The sequence below is a fragment of the Thermobia domestica genome, chromosome 6 (assembly GCF_964235325.1).
Source record: "Thermobia domestica chromosome 6, izTheDome1.hap1.1, whole genome shotgun sequence".
NCBI lineage: Eukaryota > Metazoa > Arthropoda > Insecta > Zygentoma > Lepismatidae > Thermobia > Thermobia domestica.
The window spans coordinates 174,857,884-174,877,342 of NC_137459.1; the positions used below are offsets into that span (position 1 = coordinate 174,857,884).

The 19,459-nt window shown below is 34.3% G+C and overlaps 1 protein-coding gene across 1 annotated transcript in view; it reads right to left on the bottom strand.

Moving 5' to 3' along the window:
* The window catches only part of fs(1)M3 (female sterile (1) M3), a 289,266-nt gene that overhangs the window by 60,416 nt on the left and 209,391 nt on the right, over positions 1–19,459 (bottom strand). The window contains exons 21-22 of the mRNA XM_081762460.1: positions 15,467–15,739; positions 6,057–6,258 (exon numbers count right to left, since the gene is read on the bottom strand). Of these exons, the coding sequence (XP_081618586.1) occupies positions 6,057–6,258; positions 15,467–15,739 (475 nt within the window). The remainder of the gene's footprint in view (positions 1–6,056; positions 6,259–15,466; positions 15,740–19,459) is intronic.

The following is a 19,459-nucleotide window of genomic DNA, read 5'->3' on the forward strand; positions in this document are numbered from 1 at the left end:
TTCCTTTACATGAACAATACCTTATTACCTGGCGTGTGCAAATGAATGTGTAATGAAGCTATGATCATTCAGCTCTTTTATAAAAGCTCCATTTATTCTTAATTCTCATTTTATCACCCTACTTCCACTCCCTAACTCCTAATTTTAATATATGTGGTTAACGGGACCATGGTTCGAACCCAGCTTGGAGAACCCCAGACCTCCGATAACCCTGAGTGGTATTCCGTACCCCGAGATCGCCTGGTCGTGAACTGTGAATTGGAGTGTCCTCACTTATTTGAAAAAAAAAAAAAAAAAAAAAACTGGCGTTCCTGGAACAAAATATTTCTGAGGATTGGCATTATTTGGCCTTCTTTCACACATAATTGAAAACTTAGCATGACATGTGCATCACTAGCAGTGGCGTATTTAGGATTTGTTTCGAGGGGCTATGCACAACTCGGGGAAGCAGGGGCAATTGCCCACCTGAGTTTGAGAAATATATTTTAATCGATCGTCTTACTAATATACTAGGAAATAACGTGAAACTGGTATATTAGTGGAAGATTTTATCCCCCAGGCAAATCTGAAATGAAGCTCCTAAAAACACACGTTGAATATTTGTAATCTCATTTCAACTTAACTGATTTCATTTTAGAAAAAAAAACTGAGATATTCAGTTTTATCTGTGTACATTTTTACCTGAAAGAAAATGCTGAGACAAGTTGAAGCTGAAATATACTGATTGCAGTTTTAATGGAAAGAATTGCAGACTGGAGAATTTTGTGATATGCTACACACAAAAAATTAGCAGTGAATCTAACCTTTTATTCTATTCATAGAAAAAAAAGGAAGCACCCTGTTGACCTACCTAGTTTCCCCGAGCTACTTATTCCCCTGCTCTTGATTTTCTTTAATTCAAATATTTACCTTTTTTATTACTAAATGATGTAAATATTCCTTTTGTATAACAACTAAAGTCTCATTATGTTGACATCCGTACAAGTTGGTGTCGAACACCAGTTTCGATTACCAGCTCCTCTTAGTTTTGGTGTTACTGTCGACGGCCGACTTGAATCACAACTAACAATGATCGAAAGTATGGTAGGAGAAACGAAAGAAACAACTAAGAAAGAGAAGAGTAGAGTGGACGAAAGAAAGAACGCAGTTCTTACATGGAATGAAATTTGAAAGCCAATGAAATTCTTAGAATGGTAAGAAGGATTATTGTACGTGGAATGTGAAATACTAACAAATTTATTTTCGGGGAGTGGGCAGCTTGAGCCCGATTGCCCCTAAATACGCCATTGATTATTGGTATAAGTATTTACAAATGCATTTTATTGTCATTACCAGTTTTATATTTGATAATACTTTCAAGACGTTAAAAAATATCCCAAATTACTCAAGCTGTGACTTTTCTTGAAGCACGACATAACTACCTATGCTACGGATGGGGTTAGTATCAATGTCTAACACACTAAATGGAAGTTGTACGTATAATGACAACCCACTCTTCAATCGAGAAAGGAATAACCAATGAAGAACACTGAACAATCATGAGATCAACAGCCAATCAACACACTCGAAACAATCCTCAGATACCCTTAGTATGACTGGTGTGTAATAACTCAGTTTCCATTTACCCTGATCTACCGGCTTTAACAGCCATCTGGTGGCAATCAATGTAACTACGCGGTGTGTTCAAAAAGAAACCGAAATTCCGCTTTAATATCTTTATTGCTCATTGTGCAACATTTTAAACAATGTTCCCCCTACTGGCAATACACCGTTCCCAACGTTTCTTGCATTTTGGGGAAGCATCCTGAAACACACTTTCTGGGATAGTGCATAGATCTCTTGTTGCATTGTCCTGAATCTCATCTATGGTTTGGAAACGACATCTTTTCAAAGTGATTTTAAGTTGGACACAGGAAAACGTCTGCTGAGGCTAGGTCTGGAGAATTGGGTGGATGGGGCACAATAGGATTCTGATGTCTTGCCAAATAACTGCGAGTGAGGAGCGAAGCATGAGTAGGCACATTGGCTCAGTGTATCATCCAAGTCTGGTTTGCCCACAATTCAGGCCTTTTCCTGCACACAACATTGCTCGACCGCGCTAAAATGTCCTGGTGAAACTGTTCGTTTACCATCTGACCCCTGATACAGATTAATGACGAACAATGCCTTTTCAATCAAATAATAATAATAATAATAATAATAATAATAATAATAATAATAATAATAATAATAATAATAATAATAACCAACATCACCGTGATCACTGGCCGACTCATGCGTGTTGTCTTTTTAGGTCGAGAAGACCCTGAATGAATTAAAAAGCAATTGAAATTTTTCTGTGAATGTTTTGCCAAGTTTGTAGCAAAATTTCACACACGCTCGTTATTCTTCAAGCTCTTGCACTGTCATTGTACCATTAATCTGACGGACAGCTTCTGCACGTGCTCAGTTCAGCGGCTGTAGCTCGGCGACTAATGGTCATAGCAAAACTAGGTAAATGGCAGTTTGTTATCTAGGCCTGCCACTAGGTGCGATTAATAGGTGCAGTGCGCTCCCTCTGCCGGTTGGCGCGCTATTTTAAAAGTTTTGTTTCTTTTTGAACAAGCCTCGTACTTGATGGGTTCGTAGATGTTAATGAATTAAGTTACGACGTTGCCACATAGTGAAACTTTCGATTCTCCATAGCGGCTGAAGGAAGCAACGGACAGTATACCATTATACAGTACTTTTGCTTTATTTCGACCTGTAGAAAAGTGCGCTGTGTTCCGTGGACGCCATAACACCACATATTATATATCCATCCTCGTACTTAAAAACTATCAGCAAATGGAAAAAGAAAGAAATCTTGCTAATTGTTAAGAACTTCTGTATATCAATTGTTTCAATTACTAGCTCTACACTGTAGTTGGGTTGTATCTGGAGGTAGGAAAAGAACACACTGACTGGCTTCTTAACAAGAAAAGCAGTATTACTGCCAACCACTTGACTGCCAGAGTCATTGGTTCATTAAATGTGGCAACAAGACTATAACAGAGTAGTCATACAGTACATATATCAGTACAAGATTAGTTGAGGAATAAAACAGATAATGCATATAATTCACAGGCTCACCAAAAAGAACATGGTCACAGGAGTGGAGATAAAAGTTTAATTAGAGATGAGTATGAACTTTTGTAAATACTATGTAAGGAAATACGTACAAATATTTTCGAAATACGCTCACATACTCAAATAAAATTCAGAAATTTACTTAAAACAAACCAGAGAAATAACATTTCCATTGGTAAAAGTGGTTGTATCAGCTTCTAAATACTATAATGTTCATCAATATTGGAATTGTTATTTACCTTGAAATGTGTGATTAACACATATATTTAAGAGCTTATTGTATAATACAGATTTGACAGAGCTACAAATAACAGTTAACAAGTACAAAGAGAGTTCAATAAGTTTTGCATAGATGGTTATAATATTGTTCTTAGTTCTAATACGGTGATGAAATTTTAAGTAAACATACTTTAATCCATTGGCTACAAGACCATGTTACTCAATATAGTCTCCATCTGTTGTGACACATCTCGTCCAACGTTCTTTCCACGCCTCAAATGCACTTTGGCAAAATTCAGGTGGCTGACTTTCACACCATTGTTTCACACAAGAAATAAGGGGCCTTGTCATTGTCGACTTTTTTTTTCTCGGGTAAGTCTTCAGACGACCAAACAGGAAGAAATCCGAAAGAACCAAGTGTGGACTAAAGGGAGTCTGAAGAACGAATTTTCATCCCATTTTCGTTATTTTCTGCTGGGTCAACATGGCTGTGTGAGGCTTTGCACTGTCATGATGGAGTTTGATTATTTTACCTTGCAGCTCCGGTCTCTTGGTTTGGAGAGTATGTCGTACCTTATTCAGTGACAAACAATAACACTCCATGTTAATTGGGGAACCATATTCCAAGAAGAATACAGAAATGACACCAAAATGGTCCTTAAAAATGAGGCCGTAATTTTCTGGCCAAAAGAGTGAAATCACCATATTCAAACCACTGTAACAAACGTTGAATACTGCTGCGGTCCAATCTGTGAACCCCATAAACCGGAAGCAACTTCCTATGAATTGGTGTGGATGATTCATCGCCGGTTTTGAATAGGAATTTAATCAATGAACGTTGCCGAGTCCTGATATCTATTTTTAGTGTCCATTGTGGTTTATCTCTAAACAATAGGAAACAACAGTTATTACTAGTTTAAAGCTAAAGAATCAAAGCATGTTCATCTAAAATTTCATCATCATATTGCAACTAATAAAAATATTATACTCATATCTTCAAAACTTATTGAACGCCCTTTGTACATGAAGGTAGGCACATAAACTGAGTGAAAATTGCGACATTTCTTAGCGTAAGCATGCAGCTTATTTTTCTTGAATTAAGTGGGAGAACATGTACAAGAGTTTTAATATATTTCAATATGCATTAATTACAAAACGTTAAAACAGAAGAACTTCAATTGAAATGTTTTATGTATATACTAGCTGTTATGCCTGTTCTTCGCATGGGTCAGATAAAATATCTATGTAAACAAACTGAACAACGAAAGAACAATTAAGAAACATTTCTAAAATTGGATCTATTGTGTGTGAGCAAGCACTAAAATTATGCATAGATAATTTTGTGATCAGGTCTGGCATAACTAAAGAACTAAAGTCTGGCCACTTGACCAAGTCAATTTCTGCTCGCAAGTGCAGATAAATTATACCGTTGCGAAAGAAAGTAATATGAATATCAAACAAAATCTAACAAAATAACTATTAACCAAAAACAAATGATAAATCCCTTTATGGGAATGCTTAAAGAAAAGAATTTTCCCCTTGGCCGATGGAGGCTGAATTTGAACTAAAACACTATCAATAGTGTCACTATGCATCTGAGCAACCCCGATTCGACACCAATATTCGTCATTTTCTACTGCTTTTACATGTCCCGGTAAACGCCTCCTGAGACCGCCCTGGTTCGATTTTTTTTTTTTTTTTTAATCGCTTCTGGACCCCAGTCGATAACGCGAAAACTATGAATGTGACATTACTATCTCATTTTCTACTACTTTTACATATCCCGGTAAACGCCCTCTGAGACCTCCTGGATCCAATTTTGAAAAAAAAAAGAACTCCTCTAGCCCCCAGCCGACGGGGGCTGTATTTGAACATCAACGCCTATAGGAGTATCAACCATTCATCTCAGCGACCGCGAAAACTTTGGATTTGACACTAATATCGGTAATTTTGGATTACTTTACATGTTTCGGTATTCCCCCCGGTGACCCCCGGCCTGCAACAGAATGGGATGAATTTGGAAGTTAATGCGATTGGAGTTTCACCATTGATCTCAACGACTGCGAAAACTATGAATTTGACACTAGTATCGGTCATTTTCTACTAGTTTTACATGTCCAGGTAAACGCCCCCCGAGACCGACCCTGGTCTAAATTTTGAAAAAAAAAATGCTTCGTCTTGGTGAGAGGTCTGGACCAAGGTACCCGTGACCAAACTTTGGTAACTCTCGGTCCAGTCGTCTGGTCCCCAGGCCGCACACAGACAGACAGACACAAAACAAACTATTTTATTTATATTAGATTAGATTAGATTAGATATTAAAAAAGCGAAATATATCAGTGTGCGTCACGCTATTCTAGAATGTTATACAATCTTGCTTAAGAGGTTTGCAATGTTGGTTGCAGAAAACAAGGGCACAAGGAGAATTACAAGACGGTAAACATCTCAGTCCGTCACAATGATCCCTAATAGTAAACATTCACGCTACTACATGTCACTACATGCGCTGTCACTTGCCTGCCTAACGTTAACAGATGTTCCTATCTGCGGGATTGTTTTATATACGGAGTCCTTGAATAAATGTATAAAAATTATGATGTGGAGTTTGGGTGGGAAGAGGGGTAAAACTCAAAGTATGTTTAGTGTAACCAAAGTGCACAGCGCGTCGAAGGTTAGAGGCAACAACTAGCACACAGCCTAAGAATTCAAAAAAAAGTATTTCAAATTACCACCACATGCAAGAATATCAGCTGAAAATCCGTTCAAAAACCTCTTGTGGCCGGGAATTTCCTCGTCTCCATAAATTCGTACTAAACTTTCATTCATCAGTAGAATATTCAGGCCATTAACAGATTTTATGTTTGCATTGCCCTTCACAATAATATCAGATGCCACGAAGTCCTGAGCGAATACTTTCTTTCCTGATATCACCTAATTTAGAAAGATAAAAAAAAGTAGTACATTTCATAAAAAGGTGATCCACATAAAATACAATGCATAGATTTAAAAACACACTTCTCACTAAATGAAAAATATAAAGGAGTCATTTTTCTGGATACTGCCTAACTAACAAACTGCTATTCAATTTGTAGAATATTGATTTTCAATTATTCCTTCGTGGATTCGAAAGGTAGGCCTAGAGATTAATTTGTAGTCTACTATTTCAACATTGTAAGAAAAAAGTTTGAGAATTGATATTTCTGAAAATCAAATTTAACTTCATAAATTTGACGTCAATAATTTTATGTACGTTATCAATATGTTGGATAAAATAATAGTTGTTACATTTACAGAATTTAAAATAGCAATTATATTAATAATCGTACTTCTTGATTCTTATGATTATTATGTTTTCTCCGCACATTATATGGGATATTATAGTACAACATATTCATTTTTATCAGTAACTGGATCGGTACTAATGCGAACATAATAAAAGCCTGAAGCTATGCTCCTTAAAATTTTCTAGGGCTTTCTTTACTACGTAACTTAAAATGTACCTTACATAACTTTTCCCAATGTAACCGTTATTAAAAAGTCGCGAATGTAATGACGGTCCAGTAGTAAAGTTAAAAGTGTTAAAATTATTTCTCAAATAGAGTAGTATACCACAAAAATCAACCTTCGAAATGGAATCATACGTGGCATAGTTGATAGAAATAATGATACAAATAACTACAACGGAAATGTGTACGTATGACCAGGATCCGCCCCTGCTATAAACTTGATGACCCAACTGCAGTATCCACACACGTCCAATGCAGTCGATGAATTTAAGTTAAATACAGATATCTAATGATGTCGTTACATCTCTCTATCGTTATATGAGTGTACAGGCGTTTTTACATCACTGAACAGTTTGAATCAGAAGACGTTATCCTTTTTTTTCATGTTAATGTCCTCCTTCAATTTCAAAGTTAGACGAGACAACCTACAGAGATTCGTGGGAACCGAATGATATACTCCAGTGGAGAATTGAACCCGGTTTCCCCTCACCAAATGTAAATGCTAATCACTTAACCACGAGAAACTCTGCTCGCGGAGCTAGTAGCCTGCTTGAGTTGTTCATCGCGTACATGTGTATTCGCAAGCAAGTGTCTTTACCATGATCCCATTTAAATTAAACCTAACTCAGGGGGAAGTTATAATAAACATTTTCACCAGAACAACAACTAAATTGGAGTCCAGTATTGATAAAATTATGACAAGTCCAAAATAAAACACGTTTAACCTGTGAAAACATATTAAATAATTGTAGAATTTTCTGATCACAATGTGCAACCCCCGTTAAAGATAAATTGTTTAAAAGGAATCACTCATTATTAAATTAATTGCACGTTACAAGACCTAATCTGTCAAAAGTGAAACAGCTGCATTTAAACTCAAATTGCAATACGAAAATTGGTCTGAAATGTATAACCACAATCTATTTGAAGATAAATACAATGGTTTTAATAACACCCTAATCTTATGTTATTTAAAATGTTTTCTTCGAAAGACTAATATACCTAAGAACGACACCAAAATATGGATAACAGTGCATAAAATTTTCTAGTGCAAAATTGAAAGAGCTGCACAAAGAAATTAAGTACAACTCGAAAAAATCCTTTGAAAAATATTACTTGAAGTACAAAAAAGTAATACAGATTAACACTCCGTTCAGCAAAACTGATGTACTACAAAAACAGAATACAACTTAGCAGTAATAAGAGTAAATAAAGGTGAAATATTATTTAAAAAGAATTGCATGTAAATTCACTAAAACCAACTAACCTAATACTTAAAAATAACCACATTAAAATAAATTATCATACCAAAGTAGCAAATAATTTCAATAGCTATTTCATACGATCACTCGAAGAATTAAAAAATTCACAGTTTCAACAAGTAAATAAATCAACTTTACAAAGCATAAATTTCAATTAACAGTTTGTACCTTACACCTATGGATAGAATAGAAATCAAATTTATCTTTCAAAGCCTTAGAAATAAGAAATCATGTAGGGGAGACGAAATACCAGATTACATTTTCATAAACTGTGCTGATGAACTATCAACTTCACTTATTTAAACTAAACGCACAACACATTGAGCAAAATTATGTGACAAAAATATATAACATTACAAACACCTAACAGCTTCAACACACTGTGTCTTCATCAGATTTCCGAGTTTGATGAAGACACAGTTAGTATGTTTTTATACATTTTTACCACATAGCCTTGCTCAGTATGTTAGGTTTAGTTTGACAATACAGAAACAAGACCTGATAGAACAGTTACTTATTTATTTTATCTTTCTATAAAGCATTGGCGTCTTTCAGCGTAAATGAAAACATCCAATAATAGGCCAAGATCACTTTTATCATCTGCTTCCAAAATATTTGAAATGCGTATGGCTAAGCGGATAATAAATTTCTGTGAAAAATAATGAATACTACACAACATGGTTTCCTGAAAAATAAATTTCATCTATGTTCAATATATAGCGGTCAGACTATGTTCAATATTCTATATATATATACCGCCTCTGAAAATAAAAACTACATATTAGGCTTATTTTGTGAGTTAAGTAGGGAATAAATCCAAATACATAATATATTTCTACGAAAGTTATTTGAATATGACATTATAGAGAAGTTGCCTTCAATTATTTAAATCATATTTGTGCAGAAAACTGTAAGCTATACATATTTCTTATGATGATAAGCCAGGAAATATAAGTGACTATAAATGAGATATAAAGGAAATAAAATTAATAGTCCCACACGGGAATCTGCTAGGGCCAATGCTTTTTTTTTTATTGTAAATAAATGTCCTTCCAAATTTCTTCGAGACCGTCCATATCACTCTTTTTACAGATGATACATCCTTACTAACAACTCAAGAAGATGTGAATATACTACAACAAAACTCTAAATGATCTCCAAGCGTGGTTTGAAGATAATAGACTTGTGCTCAATGAGTTAAAAAGTATTTAGTTTTTCAACCACCGAATGAAGAAAGAATAAACAATATCATAAGTCTAGGAACTAAAATCCTACATAGATATACCACAGATAAGTTTTTGGGTGGAATATTTTATCAAAATCTCCAATTTGATAAAATCTCATGGCAACTGTGTAAAAGAATTGAGGACGATGTGCTTTTCAATTTGCATTTTAATCGGTAAGATGTCAACGGAGGCAATTATAACATTACATTATGAGCATATTGAATCTGGCATAAGATATGGAATTATGTTATGGGGTAATATTGCAAGATCACACGAAGTTTTCAAAGCACAAAAGAAAATTATCAGAACTATTATGCGAAGAACTACTATTACAAAACTATCAAAGAACTCATTGCAAATCATTATTTAGAAAATTAAATGCTAACTCTACCATCGTTTTACATACTAAACTGTGTAACATACGTAAAACAAAATCAGAAAATATACGAAAGTGTAAATATACATAGCAGGGTTGGAAAAAATACAGTTTAAAACATGAAAAAGGTGTTCAAAATGTTTTAAACGTGTTTTAAAACACACACGAATAAAAACATGTTTTAAACCTTTTGAACAGTTTAAAACATTTTTTAAACATTTCAAAATCATGTAATAACGTATTTATTATGACTTTTTTGATCTTTCAACCGATATTTTTATTTATTTTATCCTTGTTAACACTACACCGTGTTGGGTACAGAATATTTCAGTCTAGATTAGTAATTACCAACTTATTTCATATCACGACCCCCTTTTATTATGCCCTCTTGCCAGTGACTCAAGTACTTTCTTGGTTGTAATAAGCTTTTTAGATAGATTTTTAAATTTACCTATAGAGATTTCACACAATCTATTACTATACATGGCAAAACAAAAGTCCTCACCATCCTTGTGTGTTGAGAACGGATTCAGGGAGAATGATGAAACTTAGAAGTGGTCTGACACATCAGATTGTGCTATCAAGCATCATGGCGGATATCTTTGATTGGTATTCGAAATTTCAAATGCAGAGGAAGTAATATTACATGTTTTAAGGCTAGAATTTTACCAGAAATACGGTTTGCGGTTATTTTAGCCCTACAGCAAGTCATTTCGGAGTTCTGAAAATTCGCTTCGGAACATTTTCGAGTTATGCCTTTAGGGGCTAAGCTCGAGTTTCGTAAGAGACTTTTGTTGCGCTCGGGTGAGATTTTTGTTGCAAAATTTGATTACTATTTCAGAACACTGATGTTAATAAAATTATTTTAAAATAATAAATTTTCGAAAAGTAATGTTTGAAACACACTTCATGTTGTGCTAACTTTAGAATATTTTCTGCAAGCCTATTTAATTGGTTCTTTTCTGAGTCAATAATTTATTGAAAAAAAAAAAAGGTGATATTTGGGGCGCCAGAGCACAATGGATCCAAATCCATTTTTTTAAAAAAAATGAGTTTTGCTCAATAAACAAATTCTAATTCAAAAGATAATATCGTCGCAGTCAAGAGTCCAAAACAAATGTAACTAAAACCATGCGAAAGGGCGTGGGATAGTTTCATATGACAGCCGCTAGACAGGGGTGTCAGTGGGACAGGACGGCAACCGCCCCCATCCCCACTCTGGATTTCAGATATTGGGGACAGTAAGGCACTTTTAGAAATCTTTTGATAAGCAGAGTTCAACAGAACAAGCTGAGGTCCTTACACAGAAAAAATACGGAGAACATACAGATGATTAAAACTGGAAAGTTGATTAGGTCCTATTTCCAGGATTTTAAGCAGGCCCGAAACTCGAAAGTAGAGCCACCTTTGGAATCCTTCGGACAAAAAGTATACAAGAGAACAATATAGGCCTATAGCTTCTTACGGCCAATGGAAATGTATTATAACTTATCAAAATCCGTATTTATTCGGTGTATGGACTTCAAATTTTTTATGTTGAACTTTGCTCAGCAAAAGGTTTCTAAATCTGCATTACTGCCCCCAAAATCTGAAATTCTGGGTAAGGGGCGGATGACCTCTAAACGAACGCTCTTCTCTAGCAGAAATTATATAAAATTTTATCTTGCCATGTAGTTTTTCTTTCTTTCATCTCGGATTCGTGGTTGTGAAAATATGACAGTTTCCGTCGGTGTATTCTTTTGGACACACCCGGCATTTGTTTAACGTAATTATGCATCATTGACTATGGCATTCAGAGCTTGACTTGTTAATAATTCCCACGCTGCAGCGTACACAATATAATGTTAATATCTTATATTTATGAGCAAGGAGGGGGAAATTACCCTTCTTCCCCCATTCCATCGACGCCCTTGTCTAGCGGTTGTCCTATGAAACTCTATTCCATACCCTTTCACGTGGTTTTTGTTTCATTTATTTCGTACCCTTGGCTATAAAGATATTGCGTTTTCTGTGCAAAAGTGAATCTTTCTGATAATGGATTTGGATTCCTTATGCTCTGAACGCCCCATATCTAAAAATATTTTATAAAAACTGAGTTGGAGCCAAATTTATCCTGCAACCCAAGTTTGTGCGAAACGCATAAAATTAGTTTGTTTAGTTTGATCGATTACAGTCTTGCATCGAGCAAGGCTATATAAAAAAAGGGCTTTTTGTTTAAAGTGGGATCCGAACCTAATTTTGAACTTTTATGTCGGATAGTAGTCAAAATCTATACAGCAAATTCCGACGTCTCGTGCCTCTACCCTCAAAATTTAATGTTAAAAAAACGAAAATTGTGCCCTGTAGCGTGGTGACAGACAGACAGACGAACAAATTGACATCAAATTGTCCCGAACACCGACGTTCGGCACTGATGTTACAATAGGTATCACGCTTTAATGGTTAGTTACACTGGCGACTGCCATACCTTGCGCTTTCTCTTCTGGGCCCTTCATACAAGCTATGCCAAGGTGTAAAGCTTTTAAGAAAATTTAGAACTGAGGTGGGGAAGAGGGACGAAATAAAATTTTCATAATATAATGAAAAAGATATTGATACAAAATTAATTCTTAACTGAAGTTTCTAGTTGCACCTCAATCACATCACTGACGTTAAAATCATCAGAAGTAACTTTCGGATCAACACTTTTACCATTTGTTTGGGTTTCCAGTTTTATTCACAGCATTGCATTTTTTATAATGATTCTTCATTTTTGAACTAAACCAATCATTTCTTTCTTACACGTTTTGCAACGAGCTCATATGGTCGTTTTCTTATCTGATGGATTTTGAGTTACTTTCATAAATTTGCTCCAAATTATGTCCTTTTTAATTCCCGTAAAACTCATGTTAAATGATTCCAAGTTGTACGGAGACTGAGAACCAACATGTACTGTATCAACGAATGCCTGCGATATTTTAATTTCAGCACCGCAATTTAGCAGGACCTTTTGTTTGTTTTCTGAGTACAACACAAAAATTTGTTTCCGTGATTATTTTATTTATTTTTTAATATCAGTTCTACAAATAGTCCAACCTTCGACTACGACACTTTCTCGTAAGTTCTCACATTTTTCGCATTTAAGCAATACAATATACGTTAAAAATAAGGGGGAAAAAAGAGAGAAAATAAATTGTAGATGACCATATTGACCTGCTGTAGCCACGGGAAATCAAAACATTCACATAGAAATAAAATAGTCTTCTGAATGGGGAGCACTTCTTTCCTTGAGTTTTTTTTTCTTTTTTTACAAAAATAAAATAAAATAAAATTAACATATGTTTAAAACAAGTTTTAAAAAATACACGTGTTTAAAACAAAATGTTTAAAACGCATACAAAATTTGTTTTATACAAAATCAATTGTTTAAAACAAGTTTTAATCATTTGTTTTAAACAAAACAACCCTGATATATAGTCATAATACAAGAGCTAAAGAAAATATACATATTCCTTCATATAGGCTGGAAACATGTAGAAAAAGTTTCATCTGGACATCCCTTAAATTTTTTAATCATCTACTTCAAACTGTTAAACTAATTAAAGATGTTGAGTTCTAGGCTGCAGTAAAATAAATAAATAAATAAATAAATAAATATTAAATGGTGCATTTTATTCCGTTAATGAGTTTCTAAATTAAGAACATGAATAATTGCTCTAGAGTAACTATACCACTTGCCATTGTTTTACTTAATGTCATTCATGTGCAAATGTACACCAAACATGTATTAATCATGTTAATGTTTTGATATGTTCTACTAAGGTACGATTTGCACATCTATTCGGTCCATGGAACGCAATCAATACAATACTATGTGTATCTCCGTATGCTGATTTTTACTTCTCTCGGATCATGTGCTCTAGTTCCACTACTTTATATGCTAACTAGAATACAGACATATTTGAGCACAGATAACCTCTGTCAATAATAGACCTGGCTTCTTGCTTGTAAGATGTCCAAGAGTTTTATATCCTAGAAATACTAACTGGCATTTGTAAGTGAATAACTGGGTAAATCTTGCTAATATTGTTATATTCTTGTATTCGTAATATCCTTATTCCTTTAAAATCAAATTAACGAGCTGGAGTAACCTACTCACATTACAAGAGAAAGGAACCATATTATCCCTCTTCCATGGGCCTAGTAGCGTACTACGCAAATAAATAAACCTTCCTTAGAGCAGAGTTACTTCTCTCCCCCAAACCACACACAAAATAGACCAAAATTTATCATCAATTCCTTACCCTTGTGCATACACTCTAGAAGGACATGTTATACAGCAAGCGCTGAATATTATCATGTGTTCAATTAGACCTGCTCGTTTCATCGATAGTGACGGTTAAGAAATTAAGTAAACGATGTTACTCAAACCTAGTAGTCTCAGTTTATTAATTCCCTAATTGTCAAATTTTATTAAAAGGAAACATGAATGACCAATTAACGTATTGTAATGTGAACTTAAAATATTGTTTCCTAGCTCTATAAAAATGAGTTTAGTTTTACAATGCAAAACTTCGGTAGACTTCCAAACTATGTGAATTCATTATTCAAACTTGTAGTAGTACATCTATCACTACTGGTTGCAATAGAGGGATTAGATAAACGATAGAACCTGTTCCTCAGATGCTAAATCCATATCAAGAAGGCGTTACTCTCCATCTCCTACCGTTTTTCTTCTATGGAAATCAATAAACCCAAGTGCTAATTGGTGTCAATAGATTCCGGTTGTAATAATATTTGTGTATATATATTTCTAAGAATGAGTTTTGTCTTCTGTTTCTTCTGTTACGTGATTAGTGTTGTAAACTAGAAGTCGTGTATTTTCACCACTTCCGGTTTGAAGAAACAGAATTTTAGACAAAACTCATTCTTAGAAAGCTCAATATGCGTCAAGAAACATTTTTTTTTTTTTTTTTTTTTTCATATTTGCTCTATGGAAATTAATATTGAAACCGAAAGTACTAATAAATTTCAACCACTTTAGGTTTGAATAGTGTGTTGTGAGTGGTGACGGTATGCTCTCTCGAGATGCTGAATCGATTGTTGAAAACACTTTTCGTTACCTGGTGCTGCTTTTCATTTATGGAAATAAATGTTGAAACCGTAAACGATTGATTTCTACGACTTGCGGTTTGAATAGAGGTTAACAGAGGAGATGGAATCTATTCTTGGGACACTGAATCGACTCCAAAACCAGTTTCTCGATGTATTTCACCGTTTTTACTCTGATGCCTGTTGACAACTATGGCAGTTCTATAAAACTCCCGATTCTTATGCATAGCAGAGTATTGAGGTCTAAAACCTTGAGGTAAAATTTGACCTCACTATAGTATGCACAAAAACGCTAAAATAGATGAATTAAAAAAAAAACAATTACTTATATACTTAGTATCCATGCCGCTATTAAGCTAAAAAGTAACACCAGCAGAGCTTAGCTTAGGCTCCAACGACACAGTTGCTAGAAGTGTGTGTTTCCGTCCATAGCTCTTAGAAGACGGCTGCACCAATGGAAGTTCTAGCGGTTCATGTGATGAAGCAAGATGGAGCAATTTGTCTTTGTACATGCGAGAGGATTATCCAAAACCTTTATATTTGGTAACTACAATACTTATGTAAATTAAATCTAGTTTAAAGAATTCACAATTTTATGCTACTTGGCTTTTCAAGCGTATTTACTTAATAGTCTATAGAAGGTGAAATTTGCATAATCTAAGACAGTAATTGCATTACCTGGTCTCCTGAAATAGTTAATGCGTCATTAACTAGGTACTCAAGATCAACTCCATTTATGAATTCTTTTGAGGAAACAGTTTCTGTGTAAACATCCTCAGCAAACACAACTTCCCCTGTGATTATATTGTCTCCTTCAGTTTTCACAGCAAATTCAAGGATATATGATAGTTGTTTTTTGTCTATGTTTGAATGTTTCCATGTAATATTCTTTTCAACCACCAAATTTTCAAAGTATCTGGATCCTTTTAGATGTAAATTTCCTTCACTAATCTGAAACCAAAGTTAAAGAAAATCTACTATTTTATTTCCAAAGATAAAAGTATAAATTACTGAAATCTTTCTGCCAAATACACGTGTATTGTATTTGGAAGTCCTAAACAAATACTGTTCATAGAAGAAAGGTTTCCAAAACTCTTGCAATAACTTACCACTTATAATTAGATGGAGTATAATATGGATAAGATTATCATATGAGAAATTAAATTTATAGATGGATATTTGATCAATACTATATAGAAGAAGATGTGAGATGTGTAACTGGCAATACTTCAGTGTATCAAGATTAAAAGTAAACTTCTGATGGTTTGCTATGTAACATGGTGTTTAACCAAACGTTTCAGATCTACTTCTGCGTTTTTGAATGTTTGTCCAGATGAAGTGTTTAGCGAAATAGCTTATATTAACAGAATTATATTTAATGTTGTTATAATGTTTTCACTATTTTCTGGTAAGTAATTTGTTTCCCTTGCTCGCTTAAAAACTTCTTTGCTGAGGAATCTGCTTCATTTTTTATATTTTGATATTGTGTTGATTTCTATTAATTTGGAAACAAAGGCAAATTGCAAAGGAACCAGGGTCCAAAAATAAATACCTACCATAAGAAAGTGCAATATATTATCAAAAACTGAGATAACGTATAGAAATTCCAGGTTTGGAATGAACTCAAGGAGGAGTTGTACGTACCAGGTAGTCAATCGTTCAGATGATATCTGTTTGGGATATGGTATCCAACGCTTCATATATACACGTTAATGTAGCTAGCTCATGATTTCTGCCAGAAGCCGGTTACTTAATTACAGTCTTTGGATGTAAGGAAACAGAGCACCAAGAAAATAACACACATACATACATACACTGTACATACATTGTATGGGTCAATTATATTGATTCGTCCCTGTAACTTTGCTATTGAAAAAAAAAGCACTAAAATTTTATGTCATGCAAACATTGGAAGAACATTATCTGACATTGTCTGTGATAACATGAGGTTAAAGTATTACCAAGGCAACAGAAATTTGTATTTTTTCAAAAAGCTATATGTCAAGTTAATACATATTTCAAATCTACATATAAAACTGAAACATATTCAAGCTGTATTATTATTATTATTATTATTATTATTATTCAGTTTATTAAAGTTTATTATTCAAGTTTTATTTAATTACATTTGATTTATTTTCCTCATAAATGTTATTTTTTAAACAGAAGATATGTAAACTAACTTTAAATTATAGAAAACAAGTACTAGTGACGAAGTCTAAAATAGTAAAAACTAAATATTACACATTAGTTTTAATGTATTATTCTTTTGTAAGATAACTTGCACATTTTAGTTTCTCTTCGTGATTTAGCGTATTTTCCTATGGAAAGTTCCCAACATAAAAAAAAAAAAAAAAAAAAATCAGATGTCTTTGGTCTTTCGCGAGACAACTACTCCTTTCACTTGAGACTGCTATAAAGAAATCCAGATCAATCGGAGTGCTGTTTGATTTAAAGGTTTAAATTAAGGTTGACAACTCGAAATAGCTCTTGTTACTGCCCTTTGCTCGCGACAGAATTCCCTCAAATCTGACGGCGTATCGTTTATAGCGACATCATATTACAACATAATTTACCCATGTACCTATTTTATAATTACTACCATCTTAGATACTAATTTGTTGTCTTCAGTTAGTTTAGTTGCTTCATTTTTCTGTTATTTTGTTCTTATTTCGTTTAACTCCTTACTTAATGTATTCCATGCACATTATTTTACTAACCTTTTAATGATTTTATATTATATACATTTCCTCTGTCATTAATTATTCCTCTTGCCCTGCATCCTTACCAACCATACATATACTGTTCAATTTATCTGTCAACACTAAATGCATACACTTCGTACCGGTTCTAGCCCATCTACTAATTATTCATCCATCGCATGACTAAACACACAGAAACAAAAACAAACCTACTTTTTTCTGTAATTTCTTTCCCCACTTCTTCTTCTGCTACATCTAATGAAATATTTAGTGAAAGTTCGTAGCATACCTTTGTCAAAATGTGTTATTTTGCTATTAGCTGTTATACTTGTTCTTCGCAGGGAAAATAGGTTTATGGAAAATATTTGAACCCTCTTTTCCCTTGCAATATTTATTTCAATAAAAGCGTAATTATAAAAATACAGAAGCATCTCTACTTTTGGCATAAATATTGAAACACTCGACCCGCACAGAATACACCTTTCATCAAATTAATATCATTAAAAACTCCAGCTTGAGGTGGATACTATATACCTTCCAAAAGTCATTTAAAACGGATAAAACTGTTTCCCGATCCCAAAAATCATGAATTCGACATAAATCCCAGTAATATTTGACATTTTATTTATCACCTAAAATAATTATCCCAACTAAGGCTGAACTTGAAATTAAATGCCATATGAAGTGTCACTATCTAAGAGACCCCGAAAACTATGGATGCGGGAGGGGGAGGGAAGGCCCTCTAATATCGATCATTTTCAATTATTTTTACTTGTCACCATCACCTCCCTCAGAAATATTAATGAAGATGAATTTAAATGGAATCGGAAGTGATCACTGTCAAACTCAGCAATCCCGAAAACAACAAATTTGACACTAATATCTGCCATTTTCGATTATTTTTGTGTGTCTTTCCCTTAGATGAGCTAGTGGAAGCTTTTCCCCGACAGCACTCTTTCCCAAACGGTAATTAATTTGTGCATCAAACTTGGTAAAAATTACTCCAGGCGTTTCAAAGTTATGCTGGAATCAACAAATCATATATTATAGACTAGCATTAATTACCCGCTTCACTGGGTTAAATTAAGAACTAAATAGTAATAGGTTCCGTTAATCAGTCACTTATTACTATTACTAAAGCGCTTATCGATCAATTTCGATCGTCTTTATATTTCTCCCCCTCCGCTTTCCCCGTGCTGCGTGGATGAATTTGGATTTAAACGGCATCGGCTGTTCATCTCAGCGACCAGAAAAACTATGGATTCGACACTGATATTGGTCATTTTTTATCATTTTTATATATCTCCTCCTCCTCCTCCTCCTCCTCCCTCAAGTTGTGGGGCTAAATTTCGTTTTAAATGGCATAAGAAATGTCACTGTCCATCTCAGCGACCCCGGAAACTATAAATTCGATACTAATATTGGTTATTTTCGACCACTTTTATATTATATATATCCTCTCCCCCTCCCCCAAGTTGCGGGGCTGAATTTGGATTTAAACAGCACCGAAAATGTCACTGTTCTCAGCTACTTCGAAACTATAGATTCGACAATAATGTCTGTCATTTTCGATTACTTTTAAATACCTCCCCCTCCCCTAAGTTGCACCGTCAAATTGATAATGATAAAAACCATGACAGGTCCGAACCTCATCTCTGTTGAAAATTTCATCGAGATTGGTAGGCTGGTTTAAGCGTGTTAAAGTCACAAAGACAATCCCTTTCATTTTCATTTTATATATATATATATATATATATATTTAAAATCCACCTACCCTACGTTGCACCATCAAAGCGAAATGAAAACCATCCTAGGTCGAGAGGGAGATCGGTTAGGTAGTTCAAGATTTATTAAGTTTTATTAATTTTTATATATCTCCCCTCCCATCCTCCCCCTCTCCTAAGATCTACCATCAAAGTAAAATGGTATTAAAAAAAAAAAAAAACCTGCCCTCGCTCGAACCTCATCT